This window comes from Leptidea sinapis, chromosome 34 (genome assembly GCF_905404315.1).
Source record: "Leptidea sinapis chromosome 34, ilLepSina1.1, whole genome shotgun sequence".
Classification (NCBI taxonomy): domain Eukaryota; kingdom Metazoa; phylum Arthropoda; class Insecta; order Lepidoptera; family Pieridae; genus Leptidea; species Leptidea sinapis.
In genome coordinates, this window is record NC_066298.1 from 5,985,707 (window position 1) to 5,997,528 (window position 11,822).

An 11,822-nucleotide genomic window follows, 5' to 3' on the forward strand; every position below is an offset into this window, starting at 1 on the left:
ATGTATGTTTAAGTAAGTATATTGTATTAAATATATCGTTGTCTTGTACCCATAGTACAGGCTATGCCTAGTTTGGGGCAAGATAATTTGTGTAAAATAATAATGAAAATGGTATTTGTTTGAGGCTCTTTCAAGCCTAAACCACTGATCGTATCGACATGAAACTACCACCATTCGATGCGAAATTTAGTTAATAAATAAAATAAAACAATTCTTTTTCACCATATTGACTACAAGTGCTGAACCGGCAAACGTTGTTTCGCCATTTATATTAAATACCCTGCGCCTGCTCATTATATATATAGGAAACTAAGTCAAAAATAGTTCCGGATAAACCAACAAACATATACTAAAACCTCTGAAACGCGCTGCATATTACGCTATGAGTATTATTCTGATCGGTTCAGTAGTTTAAGCAGTATAACCGTAAGAAAAAACCGGCTCTTCATTTTTAAGTACATAGATTAATTATTGTTGATCTTAAAAAACTGATATGAATGTTAATTTGTGAGCATAAATTAATTATTATTCAAATAACTACAGCCAATTAATTGACCGCGGACGTCATGACAGTGACAATCTTAATAATATTTTGTAAATAAACTCTTTAGTACATGGTCTTGTGATCTCAATCAATGGCGTTATTATGTAATCTCTCACTGTCACCAAACTCCTCTCAGTCATCTTTCTTGTATTATCAAAATGCATCTGTTACTATTGCGACCACTGTGATTCGAGCGTAACTAACGATGCGTTAGTGTGACCCTTCTTTTTGGGTGTCTGTCTTTAGTGGTCTGGTGCAGTGCTCCGTTGATAGATGTTCGGATATCTGCGAGCCTACCATGAACTCTTATTGCGATTCAATTGACAGCCTAAAATGAACTGCTTTGCTATTTCGTACCACGACGTGATTAGAGCTATCTAATTTAGGTTGACGTCAAATCAACTGATAAAATCGCAATGATGTCAATTGAATGTCAAAAATGATATCAACTGAATCGAAAACTGATTTAGTTCGTTTATTCATTCGTACCATGAGGTGTTATTTCAACCTAAACTGGATAGCTTATGTGTCAAAGTGACCGATTCGAAAAAAGTTGCTACTTCTTTAGAGGAAAGTGAATCATGTTGTTAATAACTTTTAAAAAATAGTGAAAACATAGAAAAGAAAAAATCTATTGATTAAAGATGAGATGAGAATCCTTTATTGGACTTTTTTGTAAAACAATTTTTTTAAAAATACTACAGACGAGGCAGTAAGGGCCCGGGTAGGTTCGCAAGAACGAATTAAAAAAAATTTACTCTGTGGTCCTGTCAAATCAAACATCAATGGAGGTGCGTTCATAACTCGTTATTTTTACGAAAACACCTAAGCAAACATTTAATTTATAATTCAAAGAACTATATTTATTTATATTACTGTTTTTAATAAGTATAAAATAGGGCTTAATGGTTTATAATTTGACGGAAATTTTAGTATTTTCTACGCAAAAAAACCGCTAAAATTTTAGGTTTCGTAACGCAATTTTATTTCGTTCTTCATAAGCGATCCAAACGCCATTCAGTAAAAGGCACTTCATGGTACGAATTTTAGAGATTCAGTTTAGGTACCTAAAATGAACTGCATCCTCTGATCCCAACCACCGGACTTCGGCCTCTCGGTCTTTTCCCCTCTACCTTTCCCGTCACCATTAGTCTTTCGAGACTCGTATTTCAGGATTCTTTATAGGCATACCTGAGACACACAGACAGTGTGACCCTACACCCTGGTCTATTAATAATAACATTCTAAAAACAAAGCTACTAGAATGAAATGGATGTAACTAGCGCAAGTGTAAGTCCGGACTAAGGAATAGAACATTTTTATTATTAACACGACGTATAAGAATCTACTTTTTATGAAATTAACGCTGTTCTGTTTTGTGAAATATTGGGAATACATTAATAGGTGCAGGCGCCGCGTTGTAAACGGACGATCAAATTGTTTTACATAAAACTAAGTATTTATGATTAAATGAATTTTAACCAAAGTATTAATAATAATATTTGTATAGACACCATTACGTATAAGTCGTTCAGTTGTAGGTTTAACAAGACGCAACACGTTTCAAGAAATATCTACATTTAAAATAGTGACATTTGGCAGCGCGTGTGCACTATCTGTGTACCAGACACATGTGTGTATATCGGTGACCTAGACTGGTGGCCCGGTGTTCCGAGTGCTAGGTAGCATAGTCCATGTATGATGACAGTTTAATTGTTAGAGTTATTGTACGATAAGAGCTGTATCTAGGAGAATGTCTGTCGGTGTCGTAGTGTCGATATAACGTTGTTTTAGATGGATGAACATCGTCGCATTCTTGTAGCGATGTGTAAGTGTGACACTTCTTTTCCCCCTCACTGCTGAGGATCGTGACACCGTAGACTGTAAACAGCACGCCTCCATCGGTTATTGTCGGTGGCTTGGCGCGGTGCTACGTTGACACAGATATCCCACATCTCTTCGGACTGCGGCTTCTCCGTCTATATCCCCTGACCTCCCCGTCACCACCAGTCTTTCGAGAATATCTTTTCTTCTGCGAGCAATGTACCAGAAAGGTTTTTGCAAAGAACTCATGAGTATTAAGAAAGCGTGTTTTCATGTCAATTGATTGTTCTGTAGCACCACAATTTGGTTTCGTATAAAAACATTTCATGCAGTACTTAGATATGGTATATTATGTTCATTGTGGGCAGCCTTATCTCAAGTTATGGTGGGTGTGTTCGTGTTATATTATTATATGGTGTTCCGTTAAGTCTGACCAGACCTAAATCTGTTGTTTGCAATTTAAACTATTTGTAGCAGTGGTCGGTGTTGACACGTTTTAAGCATATCTTAACTATTTTGTTACGTATTACTAAACACTCGTTTTTATTAACTGTGTATCTTTGTAATTTAGTAGTTAAATCAATGTATTCTAATTTTATTTTGTAAGTGATTGCTTATATATCATCACCGGCTACCATTTTGGATACATAACTTCAACCTCCGATCACCGATATATATATTACAACTGATATTCAATGTTTTTCTATAGTAAATCGAATTCCTAAAAAAGAGCATACCGACGAATTGAGAACCTCATCCTTTTTTGAAGTCGGTTAAAAATTAAAAAAAATGTTACTTTGGATCGGGTGTTATAAGTTTGCATCCAATTATGTCAAAATATATCAAACAACACTACACTTATGAAATGTAGCAGAAAATTTTTATTAAATTGAATTTTCGAAGGTTTTTGCAAAGAACTCGTAATATACAGATTTGGTATTTTTTTTAGTGTGGTTTGGTAATTTTCGGCATTAATGGGTCCAATTATTATCGTTTTATAATTTTATGAAATGATAGAATTTACGAGTAATTGATTTGAGGTTATGCTTTCTACATTGGGGATAGACTGATTGGTTACTTCAGTTCACGAATATAGAAATTTCGTGTCGGTTCTCCAGTCAATTTCTGGACCAATCTTTATCGATCGCCAGGATCACAGGATATACCCAATGTAGAACATACTATAATGGTGTTACGCATACTGCGACTATCGAACTATGTTTGTTATTCCAGATTCCAATCTCGTATAGAATCAAAATTATTAAGACGGTCGTGACACATTAATAAATATATAGTTAAAACGGCTAAACACTACTGAGAGAGAACTCATCTTACTATATTGAAGGACTCCGCTCGGTTTGAAACTTTTAGTATGGGAAGACAAATGAGAGTACGAGTCACTTAATGTTAAGTGATCACCGTCGATCACATGCTTCTGCAACAACAGGAGCGTTGCTGGCTTTTTAGGAAAGTAAGCGCTTCTTTTGTAGTTAACCATGTTGTATTGGCCAGCAAGCATTGAATGGGAAAGCTTTTTTATTTTAGTACAATTTAAAGCTCATAGTTTGATGGTACGTGGTCGATGGTAGAAAGTCCTTTGAAAACCGCACTGTCGTGAACGTCAGATAGCTTGTGTGGCGTGTCGTGCGAAGGTGAAATTCGGCGGCAGCAATTAGAGCCGACATTAGCCGATACTTTAACAGATTTAAACATGAGTTTAGCCGTTTTTTTTTATTCTGATACAATAACAATCGTCGTCAATTCTTATAAATGTACGAGTAATATTGTTAATGTTTATTTTAGGTGACAAAAAGGCTAAATATAATGGTTCGATTATCGTAGTGTTCGTCATAGTTATATATATATACTTAGCGTCGCTGACAGCTGACAGTTGACACCTGTCAGTTGACGTCTGTATCGATATGTGTGCCTTCCGCGCGCCACGGCGCCGCGAGGGTGGGTCCCGCTGTGAATGACCTGTCACTATTGACAGCAGAGAGGTCTCGCTCGCGATCCACCCGCCCCGGGATATATAAATGCTCGTAATGTATTGTGTTGTATCTATATATAGTATTGTATCTATACTTATATCATAGTTAAAAATTTTATTAAAAAAAGTTGCTCAATTTCTTTGTTTCTTTTCTTCGTTTACATCAACCAAGGTGTGATTTATTATGGGCTTGTTAAATATGAAATTGCCGTTTGGACGGAACAATCCAAACTTTATTTTTGTATCTCCTGTTTTTGTATCCTCGTTATCTGCACATTTGTGCCATCTCACGGGAGGGTCATTTATGACTTACACGACAATTCTATGAAGGCAATTGAACAGACCCGAATTCCGGCTCGTAGGACCAAATAATGTTGTAAAACAACAGGTGCTGGTATTTTCATATGGATATATTTTAAGTGGACTGCATTTGATTGCTTAACTATAATGGAGGATTTCATGTGAATCCTCTTTGAGCCCTACGTCATTTTTTTTGAAAATAAGGGACGAGACGAGCAGGACGTTCAGCTGATGGTTATTTATACGCCCTTCCCATTACAATGCAGTGCCCCCATATCAGGATTATTGAAAAACGCAAAAATTCTGAGCGGCACTACAATTGCGCTCGTCACCTTGATACCTAAGATGTTAAGTCTCATTTGCCTAGTAATTTTACTAGCTACGGCGCCCTTCAGATCAAAATACAGTAATGTTTACACATTACTGCTTCACGGCGGAAATAGGCGCCATTGTGGTACCCATAATCTAGCCGTTTTCCTGTACAAAGGAGCCCCCGCCCCCCATTGGTGAGCCTCCCTCCCCAATCAGACCAAAGATAAAATAGGGGTCACCCCTAACCTGAAATTTGTGACTAATTGGTTAATTATTATTAATGATTATTATTAATACACCAACCTAGAAACCGAGACAATCTGGCTTTACTTTCCAGATTACCGCGAAAACGGCGACTTAAGAGATTTCGATACCGATAGGCGAGGCTATTAAGGGGAGTGCTGTCAAAGAGTCATACGACAAATGGTTTTATTTTAATTGAAGAAGTTTACTTTGTAAGCTGCTCACCGCTTTTTACGACGTGCTTAGATTTCGCATCGGCGATTGGCCGGTTAAAGAATCATAAGGAGGCGGTTCTATTTCCTCTTTAGAATTATGTAGTTCGAATTTGATCTGCCATTGAGCTGGTATTCTACGACGTGGGCGTCGAATAGGCCTTGTTCCAATCAGGGCGTCGAGTGGTATCTACGTCTGGGGTCCGCGTTGGCGATTGAATGAATTGGAACAGACTATAATTCAATGAAAAATTATGAACAAATCGCTGTGTAATATGTGGTGCGCGACCCAAGCCACTCGGCGTTATGCCCGTTGATGTAAGCAGTTGAGGATCTGTGTAAGCCACTTTGTCAATCGCCGTTTGAACGCAGGCAAATGAGACGATCCGTTTCTGAGTTACCACTATGGACCTGTGAACACACATGTGGGTGCGAACACGCTCCTCAAAATCTACGCACAATCATTTTATTTTGTAAGTGATTGCTTATATATCATCACCGGCTACCATTTTGGATACATAACTTCAACCTCCGATCACCGATATATATATTACAACTGATATTCAATGTTTTTCTATAGTAAATCGAATTCCTAAAAAAGAGCATACCGACGAATTGAGAACCTCATCCTTTTTTGAAGTCGGTTAAAAATTAAAAAAAATGTTACTTTGGATCGGGTGTTATAAGTTTGCATCCAATTATGTCAAAATATAGCAAACAACACTACACTTATGAAATTTAGCAGAAATTTTTTATTAAATTGAATTTTCGAAGGTTTTTGCAAGGAACTCGTAATATACAGATTTGGTATTTTTTTTTAGTGTGGTTTGGTAATTTTCGGCATTAATGGGTCCAATTATTATCTTTTTATAATTTTATGAAATGATAGAATTTACGAGTAATTGATTTGAGGTTATGCTTTCTACATTGGGGATAGACTGATTGGTTACTTCAGTTCACGAATATAGAAATTTCGTGTCGGTTCTCCAGTCAATCTCTGGACGAATGTTTATCGATCGCCAGGATCACAGGATATACCCAATGTAGAACATACTATAATGGTGTTACGCATACTGCGACTATCGAACTATGTTTGTTATTCCAGATTCCAATCTCGTATAGAATCAAAATTATTAAGACGGTCGTGACACATTAATAAATATATAGTTAAAACGGCTAAACACTGCTGAGAGAGAACTCAGAGAATGTAGTTAACCATGTCGTATTGGCCAGGAAGCACTGGATGGGAAAGCTTTCTTATTTTAGTACAATTTAAAGCTAATTCCATAGTTTGATGGTACGTGGAAGAAAGTCCCTTGAAAACCGCACTGTCGTGAACGTCAGATCTTGTGGCGTGTCGTGCGAAGGTGAAATTCGGCGGCAGCAATTAGAGCCGACACTAGCCGATATCTAAACAGATTTAAACATGAGTTTAGCCCTTTTTTTTTATTCTGATACAATAACAATCGTCGTCAATTCTTATAAATGTACGAGTAATATTGTTAATGTTTATTTTAGGTGACAAAAAGGCTAAATATAATGGTTCGATTATCGTAGTGTTCGTCATAGTTATATATATATACTTAGCGTCGCTGACAGCTGACAGTTGACACCTGTCAGTTGACGTCTGTATCGATATGTGTGCCTTCCGCGCGCCACGGCGCCGCGAGGGTGGGTCCCGCTGTGAATGACCTGTCACTATTGACAGCAGAGAGGTCTCGCTCGCGATCCAGACGCCCCGGGATATATAAATGCTCGTAATGTATTCTGTTGTATCTATATATAGTATTGTATCTATACTTATATCATAGTTAAAAATTTTATTAAAAAAAGTTGCTCAATTTCTTTGTTTCTTTTCTTCGTTTACATCAACCAGGGTGTGATTTATTATGGGTTTGTTAAATATGAAATTGCCGTTTGGACGGAACAATCCAAACTTTATTTTTGTATCTTCTGTTTTTGTATCCTCGTTATCTGCACATTTGTGCCATCTCACGGGAGGGTCATTTATGACTTGCCCGTGGAGACCCTGGGGACACGACAATTCTATGAAGGCAATTGAACAGACCCGAATTCCGGCTCGTAGGACCAAATAATGTTGTTAATTGAGGATTTCATGTGAATCCTTTTGAGCCCTACGTCATTTTTTTTGAAAATAAGGGACGAGACGAGCAGGACGTTCAGCTGATGGTTATTTATACGCCCTTCCCATTACAATGCAGTGCCCCCATATCAGGATTATTGAAAAACGCAAAAATTCTGAGCGGCACTACAATTGCGCTCGTCACCTTGATACCTAAGATGTTAAGTCTCATTTGCCTAGTAATTTTACTAGCTACGGCGCCCTTCAGACAAAAATACAGTAATGTTTACACATTACTGCTTCACGGCGGAAATAGGCGCCGTTGTGGTACCCATAATCTAGCCGGTTTCCTGTACAAAGGAGCGCCCGCCCCCCATTGGTGAGGCTCCCTCCCCAATCAGACCAAAGATAAAATAGGGGTCACCCCTAACCTGAAATTTGTGACTAATTAGTTAATTATTATTAATGTTTATTATTAATATACCAACCTAGAAACCGAGACAATCTGGCTTTACTTTCCAGATTACCGCGAAAACGGCGACTTAAGAGATTTCGATACCGATAGGCGAGGCTATTAAGGGGAGTGCTGTCAAAGAGTCATACGACAAATGGTTTTATTTTAATTGAAGAAGTTTACTTTGTAAGCTGCTCACCGCTTTTTACGACGTGCTTAGATTTCGCATCGGCGATTGGCCGGTTAAAGAATCATAAGGAGGCGGTTCTATTTCCTCTTTAGAATTATGTAGTTCGAATTTGATATGCCATTGAGCTGGTATTCTACGACGTGGGCGTCGAATAGGCCCTGTTCCAATCAGGGCGTCGAGTGGTATCTACGTCTGGGTTCCGCGTTGGCGATTGAATGAATTGGAACAGACTATAATTCAATGAAAAATTATGAACAAATCGCTGTGTAATATGTGGTGCGCGACCCAAGCCACTCGGCGTTATGCCCGTAGAAGTAAGCAGTTGAGGATCTGTGTAAGCCACTTTGTCAATCGCCGTTTGAACGCAGGCATTTGTTTCTGAGTTACCACTATAGGACCTGTGAACACACGTGTGAGTGCGAACACGCTCCTCAAAATCTGCGCACTATCAGACAGTAGACGGCTCCCAATTCCCAAAACTGCGGAGACAATGACAGCAGATATCCTCCATAACGAACACATATTCCCCGGCATGAGGCAAACAATTTTGATCATAGCATAAAACTTTAATGAAATCAATGTAATAATAATCAATTAACTCATTTTTTGGATTAGGGCAGCGCAGAACCGATCTTCGTGGAGATCTTTGGTGGAGGCCTTTGTCCAGCAGTGGACGTCTTCCGGCTGATGATAATGAACTCATTTTTTTCCCCGCATCTGCAGTGGCTCAAAACATTCCTTTGCAGAGTAACAGACTGATGGATTCGCTGCATTTGCATCAGCAAAAATAAATGTTTGTGTGTATTATAGCAATATGCACGCGGTAAGTGTACTCCGCCATTCAAAAGAGTATTTTATTGCGGGCCCGAGGAGCTCGGTACTGTTTGGTTTGTGTTGAAGCGAGCGAGTCGCGAGTTGTGTCGTTAGGAACTGCATAAAACAACAAATCGAGTCGTTTGATATAATTTTATTTCAATTATATAATATAATGACTATGATCATCTACTAAACTAAATAATATAATCCAACAGCATTTATATACAAGTTGTATATTTTAGATAAGGTAGGTACAATACATAATAGTTGAGGTGAAGATACAACGAAATGAACATTACATATTTACGTATATACCTTATCGTTTATATACTCGTATAATAACAAGGTATAATTTGCCACATGTTTATATATTTACAATACTTAACATAGGTTTAGTCCCGTGATAAGAAAAGTGAATAAAGCGTACGAGGAACACGTCTCAACGATGTCTTTAATAATCTTTACTTATAATAATATATTATCATTTATGTCCAAACGGCCAGTTTGCTTTGTGGATAGCTCAACATGGCGGAGTAGGGACTAGATACCGCATACAACAGAACACTGCAGCTTAGATATTGCGTACATACCAGTGCCAAGTGTGAGACTTTTTCGAAAGAGCACCATCTAGTGACAGTAGAGGAAAACATCATAGACGCCATTGAAAATTCAAATCGAAGTTAACTTTTACGCGACCGAATAGGTAAAAAATCTGACACTTGGCACTCAGACGTTCCGTCTATATACACTTATATGTAATTATTGAATAAATAGCATTACAATAGAATCAATAAAAAAATAATACCTACATCTAGGTATACAGCCACATTCATGTTTACTATGGTTAACTGATGCGAAGATAGAATAATACAAATTAAATAGATTACATTAATTAGACTTTCAAATTTAAATAACTTTGCAACTCATCATTTTTTCTATTATTTTCTAATTATAAAGTAGGTATGTGTGTCTCTATGATATGCAATCATGGTGAATGATGATTGATAGCAATGAACACATAATGTCAATGTAGCGATCAGTATCAATGTAGATTCTAATTAATGGAAGTGAGTTACACGGGGAATAACCGGCCCGCTCGCGCTGGTGACTTGCTCCATCCGTTGTATCAACATGTTACCGGTGCGGCGGCGACAATATTGTATGGACAGATGATTTACTTGCGGACTCTTCGTACGTGCTGCTCATAGTCGGAAAGTAATTTATCTAATCAAGATTCCTTATTATTGAGAAAATTCCATTCATCCCTAAATTGTAACAATTGCTGAAAATCTCTTGGATTTATTCGTGATTTAAAAAAAACACAAATAGATGTTTATTATTTTAAATTAAGTCTCAGCCCCAACGAGTACCTACCCCTACTCTAAGGAAAACAGTGTAAGGTCAATGGATTAGTGACAATTGACCATGTTTAATAACAAGAAGATGAAAACAATAATAAATTAGAACATGTTTCTAACGTGCGGCCCCTAGTCTTACAAACTATCTTTTTGTGAGCCAATACACGTGTCTGAGTGTACGAGTTTTCGCTGTAATAGTTAATTCTGCAACTGTTGTGTAATAAGGGGTATTAAAACACAAATGTGGGTTGTATCACATGAGTGTTTTAATACCTAATTATCAACAGTTGCATACAAGACTTTATCTACACCCATAATATGAATCCTCTAAAAGAATCTGAAACAGTTAGCTTAATGCTAACAATAAAAAAGGCATTCCAGCCAAAGGAGTGTTATTATGAAAACGGATGATGTAATGTTGTACTGAATTTCATTACAACACTCGTTTGGATGATGTTTTAATGTTGGCAATAGGCTAACTGTTTAAGAATCTTTAATAGAGGATTTTAAGCATGGGTGTAGATAAGATACAATAACAAGTCAGTCGCCACGCTAGGGACCAAGAACGAATTGTAAACTCATCTAAGCCGTACGAGCGCGCGAACATTGACGGCACTTAACTCATAACATTCTATTGTTTATTGCCATGCGATACACAGACACTATCATAATACGTTCCTATATTACATTAGAGCTCACCACATTTGCTGGCTCAAATTATATTATCATTAATATTTTATTTGACTCTCAATTATCTAACGGGCTATATTATACAAGTCGTTTTATATATTTATTACAAGTAGTTTGGTAATAAATCTTATCGAAACTAGCAACACCGATACGACACCCATTGGTCTGGTTCACAGCAGACTGTCAGGTAGCTGCCGACAGTCCGGAAGTAGTATTGCTATCAGTTAAAAGGTGACCATACGGCACCCGGCACCCGGCACCCTCACCACACTTTATTTAAATTATTAATAAGCGTATCGAGTTATAATTACTAAAGTGTGCTTTATAAAAATACACGAACATATAATAATCTGTAACAACTAATATAATATAAAAATATTTATAAATACATAATATATAAGGCATGTGTTTTGTACAGGTCGTAACGGTAACTTGTGCTGGACTCCGGAGCGTGGAGTGAGAGCTGAGAGCTGAGAGTTGAGAGACACAATGACAGGATCAAAACATACCGCTCACGAGGAAACAAGAAGTACGCATAAATTATTAAATCTTCAAATATATCAAAGTAATCTCAAGAATTGTAACAAAATTATTGTCATTAATGCTTAGTTCTTCATTATTTATGTACCTATACTTTAATTATTTATTTATCACTTTATACAGATCAACATAGACTATAATATTTATCAATTTAATAAGTTTACTCTCTATAATCATAATACCTACTATATATTTTATTAGGACATTACATCAACAACATAATCAAACAACAAGCTACAATAAGTACCCGCCAACATGCCATGCCC

At 37.2% G+C, this 11,822-nt stretch overlaps 1 protein-coding gene across 1 annotated transcript in view; it reads left to right on the forward strand.

Moving 5' to 3' along the window:
• Nucleotides 1-11,822, forward strand: part of LOC126974840 (serine/threonine-protein phosphatase 6 regulatory subunit 3) — a 47,058-nt gene extending 35,236 nt beyond the window's left edge. Inside the window, exon 19 of the mRNA XM_050822509.1 lies at nt 11,435-11,822. Within this exon, the coding sequence (XP_050678466.1) occupies nt 11,435-11,441 (7 nt within the window). The 3' untranslated portion in view covers nt 11,442-11,822. The remainder of the gene's footprint in view (nt 1-11,434) is intronic.